At 33.3% G+C, this 25,629-nt stretch overlaps 4 protein-coding genes across 9 annotated transcripts; 3 read left to right on the top strand and 1 right to left on the bottom strand.

Annotated features, from left to right (window-relative positions):
* The first annotated feature begins 314 nt into the window (after positions 1-314).
* LOC109602467 (NEDD4-binding protein 2) lies at positions 315-4,331 on the top strand. 2 transcript variants are annotated; one of them, XM_049964943.1, is made up of 7 exons: positions 315-514; positions 574-862; positions 913-3,233; positions 3,454-3,657; positions 3,718-3,950; positions 4,009-4,088; positions 4,156-4,331. In XM_049964943.1, the coding sequence occupies exons 2-6, from the start codon at positions 745-747 to the stop codon at positions 4,085-4,087; spliced, it is 2,955 nt and encodes a 984-aa protein (XP_049820900.1). In that variant the 5' UTR covers positions 315-514; positions 574-744; the 3' UTR covers position 4,088; positions 4,156-4,331. The 2 variants fall into 2 exon arrangements, with proteins under 2 accessions (XP_049820900.1, XP_049820899.1); XM_049964942.1 differs by having other exon boundaries at positions 4,009-4,331.
* Positions 4,332-6,062: 1,731 nt separating this feature from the next.
* Positions 6,063-9,862, bottom strand: LOC109602472 (MAPK/MAK/MRK overlapping kinase). 4 transcript variants are annotated; one of them, XM_049964439.1, is made up of 10 exons: positions 9,792-9,862; positions 9,624-9,738; positions 9,483-9,572; positions 9,363-9,443; positions 9,183-9,312; positions 8,955-9,133; positions 8,801-8,905; positions 8,523-8,760; positions 8,255-8,463; positions 6,063-6,744 (listed from the first exon to the last, which is right to left on the bottom strand). In XM_049964439.1, exons 1-10 carry the CDS (start codon positions 9,808-9,810, stop codon positions 6,681-6,683), a joined length of 1,230 nt encoding a protein of 409 aa, XP_049820396.1. In that variant the 5' UTR covers positions 9,811-9,862; the 3' UTR covers positions 6,063-6,680. The 4 variants fall into 4 exon arrangements, with proteins under 4 accessions (XP_049820396.1, XP_019874394.2, XP_049820398.1 ...); XM_020018835.2 differs by having other exon boundaries at positions 6,066-6,744; positions 8,523-8,748; XM_049964440.1 differs by lacking the exon at positions 6,063-6,744 and adding an exon at positions 8,130-8,198.
* Positions 9,863-10,472: 610 nt separating this feature from the next.
* Positions 10,473-16,630, top strand: LOC109602484 (double-stranded RNA-specific editase Adar). Of its 2 annotated transcripts, XM_020018851.2 has the most exons (9): positions 10,473-10,718; positions 10,775-11,272; positions 11,906-12,994; positions 13,660-13,807; positions 14,792-15,054; positions 15,114-15,376; positions 15,476-15,627; positions 15,685-16,027; positions 16,083-16,630. In XM_020018851.2, the coding sequence occupies exons 1-9, from the start codon at positions 10,676-10,678 to the stop codon at positions 16,173-16,175; spliced, it is 2,892 nt and encodes a 963-aa protein (XP_019874410.1). In that variant the 5' UTR covers positions 10,473-10,675; the 3' UTR covers positions 16,176-16,630. The 2 variants fall into 2 exon arrangements, with proteins under 2 accessions (XP_019874410.1, XP_019874411.1); XM_020018852.2 differs by lacking the exon at positions 11,906-12,994 and having other exon boundaries at positions 10,478-10,718.
* Positions 16,631-17,620: 990 nt separating this feature from the next.
* On the top strand, positions 17,621-25,270 carry LOC109602492 (putative U5 small nuclear ribonucleoprotein 200 kDa helicase). The gene is made up of 10 exons (XM_020018870.2): positions 17,621-17,776; positions 18,200-18,363; positions 18,421-18,937; positions 19,049-20,846; positions 20,904-22,221; positions 22,313-23,273; positions 23,336-23,689; positions 23,771-24,541; positions 24,645-24,887; positions 24,967-25,270. Exons 1-10 carry the CDS (start codon positions 17,732-17,734, stop codon positions 25,204-25,206), a joined length of 6,411 nt encoding a protein of 2,136 aa, XP_019874429.2. The 5' UTR covers positions 17,621-17,731; the 3' UTR covers positions 25,207-25,270.
* Positions 25,271-25,629: the final 359 nt, after the last annotated feature.

Raw genomic sequence — 25,629 nt, 5'->3', positions numbered from 1 at the left:
ATTTTAAATTTTTCCCTTTAATTTCTTTAATTATTGTTAATGATATGGATGAAGACTTTTATTTAAAAGCTTACAAATCATTTTTAATTAAATCATTATACATTTCCAAAACGATTAATAAACAATTAAAAAAAAGGTGATGGATGCCTCGTTGTCGTGCCAAGTCCAGGCGTTATAATATATTGAATGTGTTTTTATTAACATTTCCAATAAAAATTTTAAAATATTGATAAACCCTTTATATTTCTACGCCTATGTTGGTGTTCGTGTGCCTCCGTTGCCTTTGTAATCGAAGTTTATGGCACCACACCAAAACGTTTGGCCTTGGTTCTGGATTGTTTGATAGCAGATTTGAACACGTGATTTGTTTATCTAGTAATTTTATCCCTTAACTGCGTTATTAGCAGGTGAATAATTATTTTTGCGAAATAAGAAATCACATAACCGCGTTTGTTTTCAAGACCCTAATCTAAAATGATTATTACTACTGTTGGATGATTTATTTTCATATAAGGTAGTACTTTGTTTATCAACTAAATATTGTTTATTTTTAACTTTGTTGTTTATAAACAGGTTTTGGCGACATGATGTAAATTCCGTTGGGTTTTCAGACAGATAACAAGAAGTGTAACCTTATTAAAACAGTTTATAAATGTGGACAAATATAAACTATTGAATGCAATTGAATTTTAAAGTTTTGCTTTGTTGTGTCTATAAATGTAACTACACATTTCTGTTTAAAGGATGGCTTCTAGTGCTCTTCAAAGAAAACCAGATGTTGTGGATCAACTTAACGAATTATTTGGGAATGTTCTCAATTTAGATATAATTGAAAGTGTTGCGGTGTCTTGCCAGTATGATGGTAAATATATTTGTATTACTTATATTTTATCTTATGCATGACTTTTATAGTACACAAATCTTCAAATAAATTGTTAGAACTCAGCAGCCAGTTCTCTCATGGAGGTAATTGTGTACCTTTACCTAAGACCATGACAATGAATATAAAATCATTTGCTAGTACTGGTGCAATTAGTAAGTCTAAACCAAAAAAACAACAAGACATTGAGGCAGCCATTGCTGATATCTGCAAAGGTTACAAAGTTTTGGTTTTATTGAGGGGTTTACCTGGTTCTGGAAAAAGTTACTTATCTAAACAGATATTACAAAATACAATTGGCGGGACTTCCCATTCACATTTTCACATTTTAAGCACCGATGATTTCTTTTATAAAAATGGACAATATATTTATGATCCCCACAAATTAAGTGAAGCACATGGATGGAATCACAGTAGAGCATTTCAAGCTGTAAGCAAAGGCATCAGTCCAGTAATAATTGACAATACAAATACACAAATGTGGGAAATGAAACCTTATGCAACAATGGCAGTTGATTTTGGATATATTATACACATTTTGGAACCAAACAACCACTGGTGCTTTAATGATAAAGAACTTGCAAAGAGGAATACACATGGTGTGCCAAAACAAAAAATTAGGGACATGATAGATAGGTTTGACAAAAATGTGACTACAGAAAAGTTACTCTCTGCTTACAGTCTTTATTACAAGCCTTTACAAAGACCACCACAATATCGTAAAATTCCCCCTATCAATAATATTAACAACCATAACCTACAGGGTATTAGTAAATCTCAAAGTGCAAGTGCCTTAAATCAGGATACTTATAAACCCCAAAGGAATGTTGCGATTGAGACAATTAATCTCATGGAATTTAATGAAATATCCCCAACAGCCAAAGTTAATACTGTTAGGGAACATGAGAGCCCAACACTTGCTAGCTGGTCTAGTGATCCTGTAGATGAAATTTTAATGTGGAATGATCCAGTAAGTGCTACAAAAGTACTGAAACCAAGCAGTGCAAAAGATGATCAGGTGATTCTCATTGAGAGTGATGTTCAAAAACAAAAATCAACAGACATTGAATCTGCATGGGGAATTAACATGGAAACTCTGCAGTCTTGGAATGTGGTTACACCTCTGCAGACTCAACCAGCTGATGCTGTTCAGAATATACCACTTCCTTCTTCTCAACCAGTTATTGAAACCAGAGATTCTTTTTGTAATACTGATGATGATGATACAAAATATGTAAGAATTATAATTGCCACTAACAGGGATATTAATTTAGATACACCCAACAAAAGTCCAGGTATACCTAAAAAGATAATGGTTGATAAAAGCTGTTTCACTGAAAGAATTGATAATGAAGATCACATAAAACAATTGAAAGTCTTATTTCCAACAGTCCCTGAAAGACATTTAATTAGTTTATACAGACACTGTAGTGGTGATGTGGACTGGGCAGTGGAACTGTTGTTAGAAAATAAAGATGACCTTGAAGTGCTGCTGGACAAAGATTGTGATGAAACTCCAGAGAATATAGAAACAGAGCAGCCTGTTCAAATAATATCTACAATTAATTTTGAAACTCCATCTGAACCAAACAAATCACCTGTAAAGCGGAAATATGTACAATCACAAGAACTCAAGTCACATTTATTCTCTTGTAAACAATATAAGCCAAAAAATAATCACTCAACATCTAAGGTTGAGACTACAATGACTACTTCAGGGGAAGTATTAATGATTGATTCAGATATAGAATTTGATGATATTGAATCAGAAAAAAGTAGTGATTCTGGTGGTTGTGAAACTATTGAGCTTAACTTAGGTGATTCTTTGATCAATCAGTTGGAAAATAAAGTGGGCGATCCATGTATTAATTATCCAAAAGGGTTTCAGCCTATTGTCCAGTTACCAATTGATTTGGCCAAACAACTTTACATGTTCTATATTGAATCAGTTTATCAACAAATTGACGCTCAAAAAGAAATTCTAAACCAGTTGGTTAAGGAAGATGAAGAATTGGCTAAAAAATTGCAAGCAGAAGAACAACCAAATACATCTCCATCTCATACAGAGGGAGTCACATTAAGTGGACAATGGAATAATCTTACACCAGAAACATTGGCTGATAAGCTCACCAAACAAAAACTCTTTCAGACTTTTCCAACACTGGATCGCAATGTTCTGGTGGAAATATTAAATGCACATAATAATAACTACCAAGAAACTGTTGAAACCTTGATAGCCTCAGCAGGTGAAGACAACATTGTGGGATGTGTGAATGAGGCCAAGAATCCGCCAATAAATGAGACGATGATGAAGGAAATGAAGGAGGCACATCAAAGTAGCCAGAACTTTGAGGTCAGTATTCACTAGTCTAGGTATTGCTTTTGTTTTGGCAAAAACAATCCTGAAGTTTATTTTCTTATTCTATAAGTTTTTTTTTTGTGTCACTTAAATGTATCCACAAACGTAAGACGGAAATTATCAATCTATGTCGTTAAGTATTTTAAATAATCACAAATTAGTAACTTTGCTTTGTTGTAATTCCTATTGATGATGTTGTTTTTTCTAAATATAGGAACCAGAAGGGAGAAAAGATGCACAATTTTACAGGGAGGAAGCTAGCAAATACTTGAAGAAAAGAGAAGAGCTTCATCAAAAGGCTCAAGGTTTTTATAGTCGCGGTATGATAGAAGTTGCTCAATTCTACTCCAATCTAGCATCCCAACAGACAAAATATTTAGATACATCAAACCATCTAGCTGCTCAAACCTTTTTACAGGTATATGTTACAAATCTAAAGGAAAAATAAAATTAAATTAAACAATTTCAAATTTCAAAGGAACACTCGGAACGACTTCAGGACTTTAACACATTGGATCTGCATTATTTGTACGTTAAAGAGGCGATACCAGCTCTAGATTTGTTTTTAGATCGGAATATAAATCTACTTCAAGGAAGTGGGAAAAATTACGAAAAACTGACCATTATTACGGGAAGGGGAAAACGCAGCCATATGGGTGTGTCGAAAATTAAACCTGCGGTTATTGCAAGGTTAAAGAAACGACGTTTGCGGTAATATTGTTTAGATTGTTAGCAATTACTCACTAAACATGAAAAATTACTATTTCAGCTATACACAATTAAATCCGGGACTGTTAGAGATAAAAATCACAAAAGATTCTCTGGTATCTAGTGACGTACCGTCTTAAGGTATTGTGACTAATAAATATGCAGTGTTTTATTGTTGAAAGGTATTGTACTTACCATATATTTTTAGGTTTGTTATTTGGTTTTATTGATGTTTTTAAGAAATTTTATGAAGAAATACTTAAATTTATTTTAAGAAATTATTTTTATTTTAATAATGTCAATTGTGGTTGTGATCAATAGTTCAAATTTCACGGTTTTTTTCAATCGACCATGATATAATGACATTAAATTTTTACAGTGTAGTTCAAATTTAATTTTATTTTTTATATACTAATTATTTATTAATAATATTAACAGTCCTTTTTACATAAATACATTTAAATTTTTCATGGAATCATATTTACTATTTACCTCTTAAGAATAGAATATTTACTTATTGGTATTACATAATTACTATTAACTTTTCATTGGTCTAATGGTATCATGACATTTTATTTTTATAATATTCATGAAATCATACGTACTATTTAGTTCTTTAATATAATATGTTTACTTATTGGTATTATATAATTATTATTATATTTTCTTTGGTCTAATGCCAAAGAATACGTATTTCACCGCTACAATTTGGAGCGCAGCGAAATAATGCAAGTAAAATTGTCTTTAGTGTACAATCTAATGTTTGGAAATGTGGAAAGTGAGCCTAATTTAAACAAATATATGCTCTTGTTGTTACTGTATTGAGTTTATAGTAGTAATTAAGGTTATCTTTTCAAAAAATCTAAATTTTATTTATTTGTTATTAAAATTGGTACATTCCGTTACTCATATATATATATATATATATATATATATATATATACATATACATATATATATATACATATATATATATACATATATATATATATATATATATATATATATATATTTATTTATTTCATGTAATATTAAATTGATGAATTATAACTGTGAATTTGTGACGTATATTTTAATATACTCTATTTACATATAGTAACAATATATCTTATTTGGCTAGAGTGGAAATCACATTTTTGACAAATGTGGTATCAGATTATGCATTTTTACTCTAAACAAATAACCTCAAGCGATAAAAGTTAAAAGTGTTATTATTTTGTTTTATCAAACGAATTGAATGAAATTTTAATGTTTGTACAAATTAGATTTTAAGAATTATGTGATATGTTATAAGAGTTACCGTCAATATCTATTATAAATTTTAGGGCAATTTTCAATCATCAGAGAATATGACAAATCTATGTAATTCATAATATAATAATATATAAATTGTTTATGTTTAAAATGTGTACAAATATCTGATGATTGAAAATATGATTGTTATAACTTATAGTTACGCTGTTTATTACAATAGTTATTTTTATATATTTATAAACAATAAAAGTTACAAATAGGTTAAAAAATTATTTAAAATCATCAATATAAAATAGCTCCATCTTACTTAAACTATTTAGTTATAAGGACATCGTAAAATATTTTTTAGCATTTTATAATATCGCCTCAGATAAATATAGTTAAACATGATCATGTTTAAAATTTCTGGAGAATAAACAGTAGAATATTTTTTTATCGGAGTGAGGTATTGTATTTCAAAAATATTGATATCTTTTTTATTTTTTTGGAACAAAGAAGAAAAAATCGCACTTCTGATGGAATTCGGAGGCAGTGTCGGATTCACTCCGACTAAAAAAACCCCTCTTCGAGCACCGATCCGAAGATTATAGCCAAATGTCTCACATATATGACAACTCATATATGGATGACACAGGACGTATATGCAGGGATTAGTACTGAGCCCCAGGACCACGACAATGTGGATCCATCCTGGATATTGATATCAATGACTCGAATCTATTTAATATCACAATTGTGAGTCAATAGTAGGTATTTGATAGGTCCAAATGCAAGATGTCAGAACCCTTAGTGCCTAACGGTTTAGCAAAACTATTTAACTAAACCATATTTAATAACTAATGCAGAATTAGATTTGAAAAATAACTTAAATTGTGAGTCAACAATTGGTGAAATCGTTGAACTTAATTTTAAAGATTTCAGCCTATTATTCAATTACTAATTGAACTGATTGATCTTGGTAGGAAGTTATCAGGCAAATAGATATACAAAAATAAATCTAAGCCAGTTGCTCAAAGAAGATGAAGATCTTACATCCAAATAGATGAATGTAATAAATTTATGTGAGAAGTGAACTTGTGTTATTAGGATAATTTAAATATTTTATGACGTGAGTTTAATATACGTTATACATTTAGTTGCACAATTGAAGATAAAATTACTTTAAAGCTGATTTCAAACTGATTATACAAATTTTTGGAAAGATGGCAGGAATTCTACACATTAGAGAGATGGTTTTCAAGAATTACCAATCATTACTGGTCGATTAAAGTATAGTCCTTGGATTTCTAATATTAAATCAGCTTTAATAATTAAAGAAATATGCATTTTCAACTATTCAATATTTACAAAATGTGATAATAATATAATATACTGATTCGAAAATGATAGACCCCTCTACTCGGAACATCAATACGCTTTAGTAAACTGCGGCCATTTAGGAAACCGACTTTCTGTGAACTAGTTATTTAAAATATCTGATTACGTTTTTTTACTTCGTATGTTTGATCTACGCAGTGTCATCAGGCCAACGATAACGTTTAACCTAAAAATATTCTATATTCAAAACAAACAATTCTAATAAATATCTGTTAATTTATAAACAATCAATGTAAGAACTAACTAAATTTGTGCATTAACTAACAAATAATTACTGGTTAATGAATACTAAGATAATGTCAATTACATGCAAAATTTAGATGCTTACATGTTAATTATTATATTATTATAAACAAGACTAATATTTTAAAAATAAAGCCAATTGTTTTCAAACATTTCCTTTTACTACTTTTATGCAACTAAAATTTTATTCCAGTAATTCTAAATAAATAAATTTATCTAACTAAAAATATTACATTAAACAACAAACTTTGTTAAGGTATCTTCAGACTAGACTATTATTTACTTATTTGGTAACAAAATAAGTCTACTTGCATATTTTGTTTTACTATTTAAATTCACATCATCACAATAGTATAATACTTTAGATTCTTTCTAAAAATTGAATAGTTTTAAAAATTCATAAGTATAATTTTACTAATATCCATTTAAATTTTACACTTTGTCACATTTACTTTGTGTTACGTTTCCCCATTTCACAATTTAAGTAATGTTTTCGATGCTTGTTGTCAAAATATTATTAATATTGTTGCTAAAAATTTAAATATGTTCTAGTCTAGTACAGCACATTGAGTAGGGACTCCTACTACCGGGCAATATTTTATTCTCTTTGTCATGCATATCCCTTACAAAATTCAACAAAATCCAGGGGAACACTGTATAATAAACTATTCAAATCATAGTAATAAAAATATGATACTTATATCTTTAATAAGCAAATATAATTTATCATTTTGTAGTTTTAACTATTTGATTGTCAATATTATTTACGTCAATGTGGTTTGACACCAATTAATTTTTTATTTAAATATAACTTGGACAAACTTGGAATGAAACAGTTAACGTTTCTATTTACTACAACGTTTGTCACCCTGTCTAGTGCATACACACTTAAATGTATATATTATCATTCAAATTTCGTAAATTTGAGTGATGCCAAACCCGTAGATTGTGATGAAGAATGTATAGAAGTAATATATAGAGAAAAATTTAAGGAAGAGTCTACCATGTTCAGAGGATGTAATTTTGGATATTTAAGCTGCACATATTTTAAAGACGACTTGTACAATAACGAAGGATTGTCAATTGAAACTGTGGAATATTGTAGAACTTGTGGTACAAGCTTTTGCAATAATGATGCGTCCCTAGATGAACATTTTAAGAACAGGACTGTAGTAGGAGACTCGAGCAGCCCATGCAAGTTTCCTACTACATTTTTTCTCCTGTTTATTACTCTTTTGATTACAACATCAGTTAGTTATTAAAACGATTACCAAATAAGTACATAAAATATGTATTTGAATAAATGGGTTATTAAATAAATCCTTTTTTATTCAACACATCACATTACATTAAATTCTCATTCCTTTTAGTTATGTGCTAAAATTAAAATTCCAAAATTGAAATTTGATAAGGAAGTTTATCAAGAATTTTACCTGTGATGCATCCGACCGGAATGTTGGAACTGCGACGTACGAACTGATTTGGAAGTGTTTTGTTTGCGAGGTGAAACACGTCGTCTGCTTTTCTGTTTTACAGTACTTCGTGTATTCTGTGGTATGCCCGTTGATTTGCTGCGAGGATGTGTAGCTTGCGGGAGTGGTGATTTCGTTTTACGTTTAGGTGATTTTAGCGCTCTGGTTGTCTTTAAAAGGGTTGAAGTGAAATATATTAAATTATACTCAAATAAAAGTCACTTTATACCTTTTCATTGATTATTTTCTCGTCGGATTTCTTATGCTTTTCCGATTCATTGTACTTAAGACTCAAAAAGTATGCCTTTTTTAGGAGTCGTTTTGCATTAATTCGTTTCACCGGGTCGTACTCCAACATCTGTAGAATGATGCTGCGACATTCCCTAGAAACTTTGGGCAACAGCACCTGAAGACCGATACCAGAAGTGTAGGGGAATTGTATCGCATTTTTCGATCTAAAACACTTACTGCTTAAGGTTTAATTTAGTTTATTGATTTGTAACTTACTTTGGTTGAAGTTTATTTAAAACGTTTCTACTTGGAACTCCGATAATCTTGTGTATCTTTGCTAACTGGTCAATTTCATTAACACCAGGAAATAAAGGTTTAAATCTAAAAATATTGAATTCATATGAATTATTTTCATAAGTCAAATATTTACGTTAGCAATTCGTAGAAAACACAACCAATAGCCCAGATATCCATTTTGCTGCTATAATGACCAATTGTTAAAAGACACTCTGGCGATCTGTACCATCTCGTGGAAATGTATTCTGTATAAGGATGTGAGCTGTAGATACCCCGGATCGAACCAAAATCACCCACTTTTACGTTCTCTCCCTACAAAATTATATTAAAATTCACCGACATCACAAAATGAAATAACGACCTTATTTGTGAATTGTATTAGTATATTTTCCGGTTTAATATCCCTATGAAAAAATCCTGATTTATGTAAATGATTTATGCCACATATAATTTGGTAGACAAATGATTTAGCTTTATCCTCTGATAACGGACTGAAATCGCAAAATTTTAGGTGAGGCCTATATACATAAAAAAAAGTTACTATTTTTTATGAGTTATATATTCATACAGGCTCATGTCCATCATCTGAAAAATGAAAACCACTTGTCCTGTAAAGTAATCACTAAAATTTTATATAACAACACGTCTTGTTCTAACATACTAGTAATATTCGATCATGTTCAAAATATTATTATGGTAAGACACGTTCCTCCATGCGATTACTTCGGCACATTTTTCTACATTTTCAGGCCTGAAACGTGTACATGTAATTCTCGATTCATTCACAATTTAAAGGCATTACGATCGGCAGATTTTCTTGAGACGTTTCGCCGCGTACTCATCACCAGTTGTTTTCTTTATACATTTAATTACATCGGAAAATGTTCCTTCACCAATTTTATTGATGACGTGATACTCTAAAATCACACTTTTGGTAAGAAATTCTCCAACTACCGAAATTTTTCTTTACTAGATTGGAAGCTATTCATTATAAACTGATTTTGAAAATAGAATTTTGACACATTTCAAAGAAGAAATTCTGAATGATCTATAGATATAAAACTATCAAATTTATCTATATAATCATATTTATGAAATGTTCGATTTTAAGACATAGTATTCAATTTATAATCTTATGTGTAGTCAAATACAGGATGACAATCTGAAAATTTGGTGACCTATATCTGCGTTGAGTTTTCTTCCTTCCAAATTATTAAACAAATAATTCGTTATATTAATGGTCAAATAGATAATTTATATTTCTATTAGAAAATTAATCTTTGCTCATATATTAATAAAATCTATTTATGTGCGTATATACCAACATTCTCCGAACGAAATACATAGGCGCACATCTCTGATTAGTCAGTTTACATAACCACCTTTATTAACAATTTTTATTGTTTTAATAACGCACGAAACCGTTTTAGATAAAATCTCGTTGATTTTATTAACATATTTTGAACAGGTCCCCAGTTTTATTATCATTAGTTGGTTGCGGTACAGTTGAACTATTACAGACAGCCATTTGTGTATCAAGAGCTATTTAATTGCAGATAGTCCGTATTATTTTGCTGTGCGATTGAAGCGAAAAAATGGTGCATGCGCATTACCATATGACAGAAACAAGCATTTGTATTGTGACGGAATATTTATTGTTTTAATAGTTTCGTGAGCTGTTTGGTGGTCAAGCATTCCCTCGGAGCCGACAGAAATCAGATTTGTCAACCTGATAGGATACGGGTCAAAGCAGTTTACGATCAGAAAATAACTCAAGGCCCCGAGGTTGATTTTGTTTGCAATAGCCTCCTGTTGTTTATTTTTTTGTTACAAATAAAAAAAAATAATTAAAAAATGAATAAAATAGAAAATATCTCTCAAAAAAGATCATTTGAAGGTAAGAGTGGCGATCTGTGAATAGTGTCAATTCATTAACAGACATTTACTTTTCAGAGGACAATGTGATATGCAAAAAAAAGATTGTTGAAGTAACTTATAATGATAAAAATCCTATATCAGTCCTGAATGAGCTACGCTTGGGCTTAAAATATAATATCATTGAACAAAAAGGTCCATCACATGCACCCATCTTCAAAGTATCTGTAGAAGTAGATGGTCATATTTATTACGGTGTGGGAGGTTCAAAGAAATTAGCAAAGGCTAAAGCGGCTGAAGAGGCGCTGAAATCATTCATCCAATTTCCAAACAATGGGAAAATCATAACAACTCATGAAGTGATAACTAACGGTGATTTTACAAGTGACTCATTCGAAACAAAAAAAGTCAAACCAGACGTAAACGTGCCAAAGAGGGGAATAGCCAAAGCTCCAATTATGTTGCTTCATGAACTTTATCCGAACAGTGAGTTGGACATTGTTAGTAATGATGGTGATCAGTTTTCTAGGTTTAAAGCAACTATCACTGTTGATAAAGAGCATTATGTTGGAACTGGTGAGTGCAAGTATGTTATTTTAATATAATTATTATACAGTGTGTAATTTAAATAAGTCTGATTTTTTTTTCAAACTCATTTTTTTATTATTTTATTTGATTCAATCTGGATTGTATTATTTATTACGTAATTAAATTTAACCTGTTCAATTAAGACCCTAAAGATGTATAATGTGTTAAAAAAATAAATTAATTATTCTTTAAAAATAATAACACTAATAATGAAAATTAAATTTAAAGTAGTGTTGATATAAATATCATCAAGATAATAGTAAGTATGGTATGCACAAATATTGCTTGCATAAAACAACGCTTTTCTGCATATTTTATTCTTTTATAATTATAATTTTGCCTATATTGATTTTGAATTGTATATAAATAACACTTTCCTCTTCTATAATGCTTATTGTTGAAATAATGCTTATTGTGGAAATAATTTCTAATAACAAATTTATGAATATATTTTCAAGAATTAATATTGGTAATTCTGCTCACCGAGAATTACATAAAAGCATGTCGATTTTTATAAATAATAAATAATATTTTGAAAGTAGTGACTAATTTGTAGCAATACACTTTTACTAAAGTTTTTAGTTTTTTGGTGTGTAAGTAGACATGTTGTTTGTAATATAGATGGTGAAAGGAAGCCCAAAAGCGAGATATCCCTGAGTCAAGAGTGGCAAAGTCCTATATCGATTTTGAACAACTTCGCGGTTAAACTTAAGTACGAGTTGGTCGATCAAAGCGGTCCTGCGCACTCCCCCACGTTTACAGTTGTGGCAAAAATGGATGATAAGACGTTCACGGGAGTTGGAAACAGCAAAAAGATGGCCAAACACAAAGCTGCACAAGAGGCGCTCCGTGTTCTCATGGAAGACGACAAAACATCCAAGAAATATGTCGTAAACGATCTAACCGAGTCGAAGATCAAGAAATCGTTAGGCAAGATGTTCAAGAAGGGTAAGTGCATGGTTAATCCAATATCAGCGTTGAACGACATGTCGGTTGGTGCCCGCTACGAAGTTTTGGAGCAAGAGGGTCCAGCTCACGCACCAATCTTCAAAGTGGTCGCCATAGTTGACAACAACAAGTACACCGGCGTGGGCATGACCAAGAAGCAGGCCAAGATGAAGTCTGCAGAGGAAGCTCTCAGAAGCATGCACGAAGCCGCTTGTTTGAATAACAACAACGAATCCGACTCGGAAACGAGCTCGACTTGTGGGGACGGCTCGCTGACGTGCGGCTCCGAAACGGACGCTTCCGATGAACAATCGAACGGCGGCGGCCGGACGGTGCCGAACGCGCACCCAGTGTCCGTTCTGCACGAGATACGATCTGGTCTGGTTTTCAAAGTTGAGGAAGAGACTGGTCCGCTGCACAAGCCCGAGTTTCGCATCTCGGTCGAGGTGGACGGCGAGAAGTTTTACGGTGTAGGTGGCACCAAGAAATTGGCCAAATGTAACGCCGCACAGAGTGCTCTCACCTCGCTGATGCGCTACTCGGATGATCAGAAACTAATCGCCGCTCGCCTCAGCAATGACGGCTCCAAGAAAAAGGAGATCAATCGGCTTCTGTCGAAGAAAGGTGTGCTCAAGCATCCGCTTATGTTAGTCAATGAATTGTTTCCCAACAGCGAGTTTGATGTTACGTTTAAGGCGTTGGATGAATTTTCACGGTTCAAGGCTGTTTTGACACTAAACGATGACACCTTCGTAGCCACTGGTAAGTAATGCGTTAGGGTCGTGATGTTTTGTCATGGAGAATAGGTAGTTGGGTCACTAAAGTAGTAAGCAAGTAGATAGTTAAGTTAAAAAGTTTCTTGTGCACTAACCAAATAATTATTATTGATTATCTATGTTTGAGAGTATTCATTTTACAAAAAGTTTTATTTTTGACTCTTGGTAAAATTCTTACGCATAGGAAATACTATTGGTAAGTAATGGATATAATAAACTTTTTTTTACTAAATGTTTTACTAATAATTGATATTAGTAAAACATTTAGTAAAAAAAAATTAATATGTATAATAACTTAACTCATTGTCAAATATAAATGACTAACCAACTAAAACTATAACAAAAAACCATTGCATGTGGGTAATATGTTTCTTAATTTTTAAAAATGTTTATATACGTTTCCATGTTAAATTCTGTATAAAATGTCCAAAGAAATACATGGGGTGTACGTTATTGGACAGGTATTATGTATTATATTATTTAATAATTGGGAATATTATATTTACGAGTTTATTATCAATTTTAACACACTGTATAATTGTGAACTAACATAAAATATATTCTTATTTCCACAAAATATATTAACATTGATATTATAAATGCACTTGATTATAAATTAATATTCAAATTTTTAATGTTCTACCTATTCAGGTGCAAGTAAGAAATTAGCAAAAAACGCCGCTGCCACAATAGCTCTGAGAAAATTAGTCAATTATCAACCTAACGGTGATTCAAATCCAAATGCCCAATTTAAAAATGTGTCTACCGAGGAACAAGAACTAGCAGACACTATCGGAAGGTGAGTTACTATTAAAAAAAAAGTGTTAGAGGGTAAATTTTGTTACATGTGGGAAGCAAAATTCAATCCTGGTAAAATAATTCTAATGGATTATTTTATTTTACAGCAACATTGCTGTATTTCTTAGAGTTCCCTTTAGTTTCAGTGTCAGGTAAAAGTCCTTTATTGTTGGTTGCATGTTGTACAAGGAATATCTTAAGTGCAGTATTAACATCAACTACTTAAGCAACACCAATCACCCATGTTACTTGAAACACATCATTTTTTCCGTTTACATTCAAGCTCTCATCATTCATAAAAAATACATAGACGCTGCATTTTTGATATTTTATGTACAGGATTTAATATCCGCAGTTTATCTGACACTGTAAGTGCGATTTCTTGCATTTTGTATACTAAAGGTGTGCCATAAAGGCCAATAAGTGTACTCAGAAATGCACCCGTGGTAGGTATTGCGTGAGTATAAATAGGCAACCCGGATGCTTTTGTGGTCTCCGAATTATAGATGATGCCACTGTGGAAGAAGACAATGTTTCGGATTTTGGAACCTTGCAGGTAAGTAACAGTGTTAAAATTGTATAAGGTTCCAAAATGGTACATATATAACTTCGAAATTAACAGAAATTGAACAGTCCCAGGATTGTATACATTAAAAATGATCAATATACCAGAATATAGTTAAATATTTTTGGGTGTAGTAATATTGAGTTGCAAGAATTTATTTTTAATTATAATTTTATTAACAAATGTAATTTTAAATTTTATTATATAATTTACTTTATAATTTCAATATCTAAAAACATTTTTAAGAAAAGTTATTATCAAAGTAGACAGAAGAAAAAAATCTGTTTCATAAATATCGAAACTGCTTTTATCTGTTTTTTTTTTTTTTAAAGAAATTTCATTATACATATTAAATCTTCTGTCTATTTTGAGATTATCTTTTTGAAATCGTTCTAACATGAATTTTTAATTTATAATTAGATTGGTGAATGACAAGTTCAGTGAGCTTATGGAAAACGACGTCGCACACTCCAAAAGGAAAGTTTTGGCGGGTATCGTGATGACCTACGATTCCGATCCACAACACGCCAGAGTTATTTCGGTGGCAACTGGAACGAAGTGTGTGTCTGGAGAGCACATAAGTATGATGGGCAGATCCGTGAACGACATGCACGCAGAAATTCTGAGTCGAAGAGGTTTAGTTAGTTTTCTCTATTCGGAGCTTGAGAAACTAATCGTTCCCGGTAAGTTTATCGTTTTTTCTACTGTGATAAATGGATTGTTTTGAATATAGGCGTTTTAGAAGAAGCATCAGATTCTATATTTGAGCCACGACCAGACGGCAATGGTTATAAGTTAAAGTCGAATATACAGTTCCATTTGTACATAAGCACGTCGCCCTGTGGCGACGCACGGATATTCAGTCCACACGAAGAATACGCTGCTGTCGACAAACATCCGAACAGAAGTTCACGGGGCCAATTAAGAACAAAGATCGAATCAGGTGAAGGAACCATTCCTATCAAGTTAACTAGCGTCAGTCAAACGTGGGATGGCGTGATTCAGGTGTGTCTTCAAAATTGATTGTTGTTATGTAAAGTTACATTGATTTGAATGACTTTAATAAAAGTCCATAGGGGCATTTTCATAAAGAGATTATTTTAGGGAGAACGATTATTAACCATGTCTTGTTCAGATAAGTTATGTAAATGGAATGTTTTGGGTCTGCAAGGCGCATTATTGTCTCATTTTATAGAACCAGTGTACCTGAGTAATATTATTTTAGGAAGTTTGTTAAGAGAAACGCATCTTTTTAGGTAAGATATTTGAATTTATTAAGTTATACCCAAATTTGATTTATTACCAATTAAAAGGGCAATATGTGGACGAATCGAGACAAGTCTGCAGGGATTGCCTCCGCCATATCTCCTTAACAGGCCCGGCATGCTCCTGCTAAGTGCCCCGGAGGTACGACAACCGTCCAAGGCTCCAAACTTTGCCGTATCGTGGACAATTGGAGACGAAGCAGCCGAGATTATAACCACGACAACAGGAAAAACGGAGGGTGGACAACACGCGCGAATCTGCAAGCAAGAGTTCGCTCACAAATTTGCAAGTCTTATTGCTGCGGGTCGGTTAACGACAATTTGTCCTGATAAAATGCGCGAATGTCCACCCATGTATTGTGAGGTGAAGGAGGCGGCGAAGAACTATAATGTGAGTTCTGTGATTTATGTTATTTTTCTTGAAATAATTTTTTGTATTATTCTAGGTAGCAAAAGGTAGCCTGTATGAGGCGTTCAAAAAAAGTGGATTAGGATCATGGGTTTCCAAACCAGTAGAACAAGACATGTTTGAAATTTAGTAGTATAAATTTTATCCATGTCCTATTTAACTGGTTTTCCACCTTATTACCTACAACACATAAATTGTTCATCTGATTTTAGTGTTGTAGGTTTCCATGGGAATTATTTCTTGTAGCAATACAATTCTACTCAATACCTGATTTTGATGTGCGACCTCTATGAAAACACATCTTTTTTCTGTTTTTTTTTAATTATGATAAAGTTTATCAAACTAGGATTTAAGATTAAAAACTATTCATAGTAAGTAACGAAAAAATGATTTTCAAAATAGACGTCCCATTATCAAAACGTTTAGAAATTAGATTGTAAATCTCAATTCCAACTAAAAAATCTGAAATATTTATTCCCATGTAATTTACGTTGTTTTAATTTGAAAATGTCTTCTTTTTCATTTACTTAGTTTTAAGTTCATATCTGTATAAATTTATCATTAAATATAATCATAATTATTAAATAGTACATTTATTTTATATCCAATATTAAAGTACTATTGTTACTTTATTATACTATTTATGAAACAAATAATATTTACATTTATTTTTATAGTTTTGCACATACACATTTTGAAAAATCTACATGATTCACAATTTTGGATATTTCTTCTTGAAGCAGTTGATGTAATGTTTTTCCATCATGTTTATATACCCAGTAATTTCCATCCATCACATAGTCATATCTTTTTGGACCAGATGTCGGTGAACTTAGCCAGATCTGTTTATTGGGTGATTGTCTATTTATCACATATGTTCCATAATTTTCTCCTAAATTTATAGTTAAAACCCCACTCTAAAATTGAAATAATGCATCAGACTGGTACTTTTTTACAGTGGATAACTTACACTGTATGATACATCAGCTGTATCTAGATTTGAACTCTCTTCTACAAGTTGCTCAAAATAATCACTTAAAGATTCTAATGTTTCTTCACAAACTTTTTCATAAAGTAGAGGATCAACTTCATCTGAGTTAATTGCTTGGGTAGAAAACAATTGTGGCGAGTTTGATTCAGGTAATCTTAAAGAATGAAGTTTTTTGATGAGAACAGGTTGGTAGGTTAAAAAGTATCTTAATTGATTGTGATTTATAATCTTATTTTGCCTACTTATTCTTAATGTATGCAGACTGATCAACTTTTTAAAACTCTGCATTATACTTATATTAATAAATACTTATCTATTTGTGATTCAAAAATATTTAGGTTAGATAAATGACAAGAAGTATGGTTACGGACTACCAAGTCTACTTTCTCTATGTACCGGTCCCAGGGAAATATTAAAAATTTATTTTCGTTATTTGATTACTATTAATCTTTATTTAATGTTTTTTTGGCACATTTATGTTTTAAAAATTGTTTGTCGTATTTAGTCAATTGTGCAATACAGAAATCTGTATGTTATCTGTTTTTGTCACCGGCGAAGGCGTCTTGTTCTTCTTCTTCTTTTATATCGGCAAATAACCTTAAAACGAAATTCGAGGTTTGTTTGCTTGTGTTTATAATGATGATTAAAATTAGTATTAAATAAAGTTCAGAAAGAGTACATTTAATTAATCAATCATGGCGGATGCTGCGGCTAGACAGCTTCAATACGAGTATAAAGCGGTAAGTATAATTGCTGTTCTATATAAATTTTTTTTTAAAACGTTTGTTAACGTACACAATTTTTAAGAATAAAATTCATGTTTCTTATTACTAATTTTATTATTTAACACCTTGTCTGCAACAAGACAGAAACATGTTTTGATTTCTGTAAGATATCAGCCTCCAGAGACCTATAGAATTATGTACGTAGTATAGGTGACCAAAAACTAATATTTTTTTCGGTTAATTTAAAATCCTAGTTTGTAACGTGTATTTAATTACTCAAAATATCTTCCAAAGTTAAAAGATACCATTAATACCCAACCCTCAAGAAAAGGTTAATTAAATATAATTAATATGCTACATATGCCTCACTATATGAAAGTGTGGCAATTGTCCCTAGGCACCAATATCACAGTCAATATAAGAATATTTTATTTTTAGAACTCAAATTTAGTATTACAAGCTGATGTTCGCCTCATTGAGAGGAGAAGCAGAGATGAAGCAACTGGTGAAGTTATGTCACTGGTTGGCAAACTCTCTGGCACTAAGATGGGGGACAGGGCCCAGAGGACCAAACCTGGTAAAGCTGAGGAAAGAAAAGCAAAGTAAGATATTACCTTTTTGTAAATACATAGATTAAATAAGTATGTTTCTTCCTGCAGGAGACAAAAGAGAGATGAAGCACAGTATGATTTTGCACGTATGAAGGGTGCCACACTTCTGTCAGAAGGTGTTGATGAAATGGTAGGCATAATCTACAGACCAAAAACACAGGAAACCAGGCAAACCTATGATGTACTTCTAAGTTTTCTTCAAGAAGCTTTAGGTGATCAACCTAGGGACATTCTATGTGGTGCGGCTGATGAAGTTTTGTCTGTTTTGAAAAATGACAGGCTTAAAGAAAAAGAAAAAAAGAAGGAGACTGAAACCTTGCTAGGACCCATTGCTGAAGAAAGATTTGCTCTTCTGGTGAATTTAGGTAAAAAGATTAATGACTTTGGTAGTGAAGAGAAAAATGTCACTGGTGAAGAGAACATTGATGAAACATATGGAATCAATGTTCAGTTTGAGGAATCAGAGGAGGAGGATGATGAGGACATGTATGGTGAAGTTAGAGAAGAAATGGATATTGAAGAAGGAGAGGAAGCTAAAGAAGATGGAGCTATTCATTCAGAAAATGTAAGTTTTCATATTTTTATCTTCATTGATTTAGATTTTTGCTTGTTTAATTTAAAAATAGTGTAAAAATACTCATTCTAGTTCAGAAAATATTCTAATTTTCTTGTTTAGCTGGGTGGAGTGGATGAGATGAAAAAGGAGAAAAGTTTGCATCCTTTAGACATTGATGCTTACTGGCTGCAAAGAAGGCTATCCAAAATTTATGACGATGCCATGGTGTCACAAGCTAAAGCAACAGAAGTTTTAAATGTACTAAGTGATGCTAGTGATGATAGGGAATGTGAAAATCAACTGGTGTTGTTATTGGGTTATGATTGCTTTGAATTTATCAAACAGCTTAAGAAATACAGACAAATGATATTATACTGCACTCTATTAGCAAAATCCCAAAGTGAAACTGAAAAGCAAAAAATCAAAGATAAAATGTCTGATGATCCAGCTTTATCAAAAATCTTGCGACTTTTGGACTCAGGCAAGGGCGAAGACGATCTTGAAGAAGACGAATCTGCTATGGCTTCCTCAAGAAGAAAGAATGAGAGTGATGAAATGGATCCCAATAATTGCGCCCAAGTTTCGGGAAATCGGCAGTTGGTTGACTTTGAAGATCTCGTTTTCTCTCAAGGGTCACATTTTATGGCCAATAAAAGATGTCAGCTACCGGATGGCTCGTTCAGGAAACAACGCAAAGGCTATGAAGAAGTGCATGTACCAGCTCTGAAACCAAAACCGTTTGGAGACAATGAAAAACTACAACCCATTGATCAGTTACCAAAATATATCCAACCAGTATTTGATGGATTTAAAACATTAAATCGTATTCAAAGTCGACTGTACAAAGCAGCTGTTGAGTCGGATGAAAATCTTTTACTGTGTGCGCCCACTGGTGCAGGTAAAACTAATGTTGCACTTTTATGCATGATGCACGAAATTGGCAAACATATTAATCCCGATGGTACAATTAATGCGGACGAATTCAAGATAATTTATGTAGCTCCCATGCGTTCTCTTGTACAAGAAATGGTGGGTAACTTCGGAAAAAGATTGGCCACTTACAACATAACAGTCTCTGAATTGACTGGAGATCACCAGTTGACCAGGGATCAAATTGCAGAGACGCAGATAATAGTATGTACGCCTGAAAAATGGGATATCATTACCAGAAAAGGTGGCGAGAAAACTTTTACTTCACTTGTGAGGCTGGTGATTATCGACGAAATTCACTTGCTTCACGACGAAAGAGGTCCGGTACTAGAATCACTGGTTGCAAGAACCATCAGAATGATAGAGTCTACACAAGAAGATGTTAGATTAGTTGGTTTATCTGCTACATTACCCAACTACCACGATGTTGCCGCCTTTCTCAGAGTAAAACCAGAGACAGGACTGTTTTATTTTGACAACAGCTTCAGACCTGTATCTTTAGAGCAACAATACATTGGTGTTACTGAGAAAAAAGCTTTAAAGAGATATCAAGTAATGAACGAAATTGTGTATGAAAAAACTATGGAACATGCTGGCAGAAATCAAGTCCTAATTTTCGTGCATTCAAGAAAAGAAACTGGGAAAACGGCTCGATCAATCAGAGATATGTGTCTAGAGAAGGATACCTTAGGTCAATTTTTAAGAGAAGGTTCAGCTTCTATGGAAGTGCTAAGGACTGAAGCCGAGCAGGTCAAGAATCATGAACTTAAAGATTTATTACCTTATGGTTTTGCCATCCATCATGCTGGTATGTCCCGTGTAGATAGGACGTTGGTGGAGGATTTGTTTGCTGACAGACACATCCAAGTATTAGTGTCCACAGCCACACTTGCTTGGGGTGTCAACTTACCCGCTCATACTGTCATCATAAAGGGAACACAGATTTACAATCCGGAAAAGGGACGTTGGGTGGAATTGGGGGCACTGGGTAAGTTCTTTTCTATTTATTATTTATTTAAATTATTATTTGTTTTTTTGTTTACAGATGTTTTACAAATGTTGGGTAGAGCGGGTCGTCCACAGTACGACACCAAAGGCGAAGGTATACTTATCACCAATCACAGTGAGCTACAATATTATTTGTCACTTTTGAATCAGCAACTTCCTATTGAGTCCCAATTAATTTCAAAACTTCCTGACATGCTTAACGCTGAAATCGTGCTGGGAACTGTTCAAAACGTAAGAGACGCTGTCACATGGCTGGGCTATACTTACCTCTACATCAGAATGATGCGGCAACCTACTCTCTATGGCATTTCCCACGATCAGCACAAACATGATCCTTTGTTGGAACAGCATAGAGCCGACTTGATACATACTGCTTCAGTGCATCTGGATAGAAGCGGCCTTGTAAAATACGATAGAAAAACAGGCCAGTTTCAAGTTACAGAATTGGGAAGAATTGCTTCTCATTATTATTGCACATATGACACAATGAGCACATACAATCAGCTACTCAAACCAATGCTGAGTGAAATTGAACTGTTTAGAGTGTTTTCACTATCATCAGAATTTAAGAACATATCTGTAAGAGAGGAAGAAAAACTGGAGTTGCAGAAGCTTATGGAGCGAGTTCCAATTCCCATAAAAGAGAGCATGGAGGAACCTAGTGCAAAAGTAAATGTTTTACTTCAATCTTATATTTCTCAATTGAAACTGGAAGGTTTTGCTTTAATGTCTGACATGGTTTATGTTACCCAATCAGCTTCCAGACTGATGAGAGCAATTTTCGAAATTGTTTTGCACAAAGGGTGGGCCCAATTGGCTGACAAGACTTTGGCATTGTGCAAAATGATTGATAAACGCATGTGGCAATCAATGTCACCGTTGAGGCAGTTTAGAAAAATGCCCGAGGAAATTATTAAGAAGATCGAAAAGAAGAATTTCCCGTGGGAAAGGTTGTATGATTTAGGACCCAACGAAATAGGTGAATTGATTCGTGTACCAAAATTGGGAAAAACCATACACAAATATGTGCATCAATTTCCAAAGTTGGAACTCTCTACGCATATTCAACCGATTACCAGATCAATGATGAAAGTTGAATTGACAATAACTCCTGATTTTCAATGGGACGATAAGCTGCACGGCGCATCCGAAGCGTTTTGGATTTTAGTAGAAGACGTCGATTCCGAAGTCATTCTTCATCATGAATTCTTTCTATTAAAGGCGAAATATTGTCAGGACGAACATTTGATAAAATTCTTCGTACCAATATTTGAACCATTACCACCACAATACTTCTTGAGGATCATATCTGACAGGTGGATTGGAGCCGAGACACAACTTCCCGTATCATTCAGGTAAATAATTATTACAAACATTGGTGATTCATACATAATATTATTTATGTTTTAATTGTCCCATTTATAATTATTCCTTTTTCAATTTCAGGCATCTTATTTTACCTGAGAAAAACTTTCCTCCTACAGAGCTACTTGATCTGCAACCTCTTCCGATTACTGCTTTAAGAAACGACCAATTTGAATCGTTGTACTCTGAAAAATTTCCGCAGTTTAATCCAATTCAAACGCAGGTTTTCAATACTGTTTACAACGGGGACGATAATGTTTTCATTGGTGCTCCCACAGGTTCAGGAAAGACTACAATTGCAGAATTTGCAATACTTCGATTATTTGACAAGAACCCTGAAGGTAGGTGTGTTTACTTGGTACCCAAGGACGCTTTGGCTGAATTAATATTTGCTGATTGGCACAACAAATTTGGTCAGGTTTTGGGTAAAAAGGTCGTGTTATTGACTGGTGAAACTGGTACTGATTTAAAGCTGCTTGGTAAAGGACAGATTGTTATTACTACTGCTGAAAAGTGGGATGTTTTGTCCAGAAGATGGAAACAACGAAAGAATGTGCAGAACGTGAACTTATTCATTGCTGATGAACTGCATTTGATTGGGGGAGAAGATGGTCCAGTTATTGAAGTTGTTTGCTCAAGAATGCGTTATATTTCCTCTCAGATAGAAAAACCAATCAGAATTATTGCGTTGAGTTCGTCATTAACTGACTATAGGGATGTTGCTCAATGGTTGGGATGCAATTCTAATGGTACCTTCAATTTCCACCCTACTGTCAGACCAATACCCCTGGAATTGCACATACAAGGTTTTAACATCACCCATAATGCTTCAAGATTAATAGCGATGGCAAAGCCTGTGTATAACGCTATACATAGATACAGTGTCCATAGACCGGTCATTGTTTTTGTACCTACCAGAAAGCAAGCCAGAGTAACGGCCATTGATTTACTGACTTACGCAGCAGCCGAAGGACAACCCAACAAATTCTTCCATGCTGAAGAGGAGGATATCAAACCGTTCTTGGATCGTATGACCGACAAGGTAATGTTATATTTATTTCTTTATAATACATTATTTAATTTTGTTTTTTTTTTTTTGACTAGACTTTGAAAGAGACATTATCGCAAGGTGTAGCTTACATGCATGAGGGACTCTCAGCAAGCGATTTGCGTTTGGTGGAACAGCTGTTTGATTCAGATGCCGTGCAGATCGCCGTTATTACTCGAGATCTTTGCTGGGCCGTGAATATTTTCGCCCACCTGGTTATAATTATGGACACTCAGTTTTACAATGGAAAGCTGCACGCGTATGAAGATTACCCCATCACGGATGTGCAACAGATGGTTGGAAGGGCGAATAGGCCGCTGGAGGACGACGACGCCAAATGTGTGCTAATGTGTCAAACATCAAAGAAAGATTTCTTTAAGAAATTTTTGAATGACCCCCTGCCAGTTGAGGTAAGTGAATTTAAAATCAGTTTGTATGCATATATTTTATTTATTTATTATTTAACACAAATATTTACATACTATTTGCAGAGTCATTTAGACCACCGACTCCATGATCACTTCAATGCTGAGATAGTGACGAAAACCATTGAGAACAAACAAGACGCAGTAGATTACTTGACATGGACATTTTTATACAGACGACTTACTCAAAACCCAAATTATTACAACTTGCAAGGAGTTTCTCACAGGCATTTGTCCGATCATTTGTCGGAACTGGTAGAAAACACATTGTCGGACCTGGAACAATCAAAATGCATAAGCATAGAAGAAGAAATCGACTGCGTGCCGCTCAATTTGGGAATGATTGCCGCTTATTATTACATTAATTATACAACCATTGAACTATTTAGTTTGTCGCTTAACAACAAGACCAAGATTCGTGGCCTCCTCGAGATAATATCATCCGCAGCGGAATATGAAAACATTCCTGTACGGCATAGAGAAGACAATATTCTGCGTCAATTAGCTCAAAAGCTACCCAACAAATTAACTTCACCATCAGGTGGACAACCCAAATTCAATGATCCACAAGTAAAGACAAATTTGTTGTTACAAGCACATTTGTGCAGATTGCAATTGGGTGCGGAACTGCAAGGCGATACCGAGAACGTACTTGGCAAAGCGATCAGATTGATTCAGGCCTGTGTTGACGTGTTAAGTTCAAATGGATGGTTGTCACCAGCTGTGGCTGCCATGGAATTGGCTCAAATGGTTACACAAGCTATGTGGAGCAAAGATTCCTATTTGAAACAACTGCCGCATTTCAACGCTGATATTATTAAGAGGTGTACGGAAAAGGTAATGTTTTGGGATATTATAAAAATAAAAATATAATAATCAATCCTTTAATATTTAATTGGTATAAAATATCAAATATAATTGAATTTTTATAATTTAACAGGGTGTTGAAACTGTTTTCGATATAATGGAACTTGAAGACGATGCTAGATTGAAGCTTTTACAACTGAGTGATAGTCAAATGGCAGATGTAGCAAGATTCTGTAATAGGTACCCCAACATTGAACTGAGCTATGAAGTGCTTGATAAGGACAAAATCCACTCAGGATCTTCAATACATGTTGCAGTACAATTAGAACGAGAGGACGAAGCAGGTGGTCCAGTCATAGCTCCATTTTATCCACAGGTATTAATTCCTTTCTTTTAATTCGTATATCTATCTATCTATATATGTATGTATCTCAAAATATTACAATTTGTTGCAGAAACGAGAAGAAGGATGGTGGGTTGTTATTGGTGATCCGAAATCCAACTCCTTACTCTCTATTAAGAGGTTAACTCTTCAGCAAAGAGCCAGAGTGAAGTTAGATTTCGTGGCTCCCAGTCCGGGCCATCATAATTATACCTTATACTTTATGAGTGACGCCTACTTAGGTTGCGATCAAGAATATAAATTTTCTGTAGACGTAGGAGATTTCGAGTCCAGTGCAAGTGATTCAGAATGAATTAATGAAATCAATAAATTGTAATTTAGTTTTAAGGAATCAATAAAAAGTCTTTTTAATATAATCGGGTTGTGTTTTGCTTATTGTGTATAATATATCAAAAAGGAAACAACTTTTCAATTAAATTCCATTTATAGTCCAGTCAGTCATTATAGGCAGTTGACTTCAGAAATCGAGATACTCAGCTATAAACTCGTATAAACTTATATTTTGACATCCTAAAACTTCACCCAAATTCATTTATGATATGATGGCCTGCAATCAGAGGTTAAATTTCACAAAAATCGATTATTTACACATTTTTTGTAAATATCTCGTTTCCTTTGGGTTTTACGCTATTTGTATACCTTATCAATATTCTATACAACTTTTGTTTTAAACATTTTTTTCATTCATCGAACCGTTTCCATTTCATCACATATA

This window comes from Aethina tumida, chromosome 3 (genome assembly GCF_024364675.1).
Source record: "Aethina tumida isolate Nest 87 chromosome 3, icAetTumi1.1, whole genome shotgun sequence".
NCBI classification, from domain to species: domain Eukaryota; kingdom Metazoa; phylum Arthropoda; class Insecta; order Coleoptera; family Nitidulidae; genus Aethina; species Aethina tumida.
The sequence above is the reverse complement of the archived record's forward strand: the minus strand, read 5'-3'. Positions and strand labels throughout refer to the sequence as shown.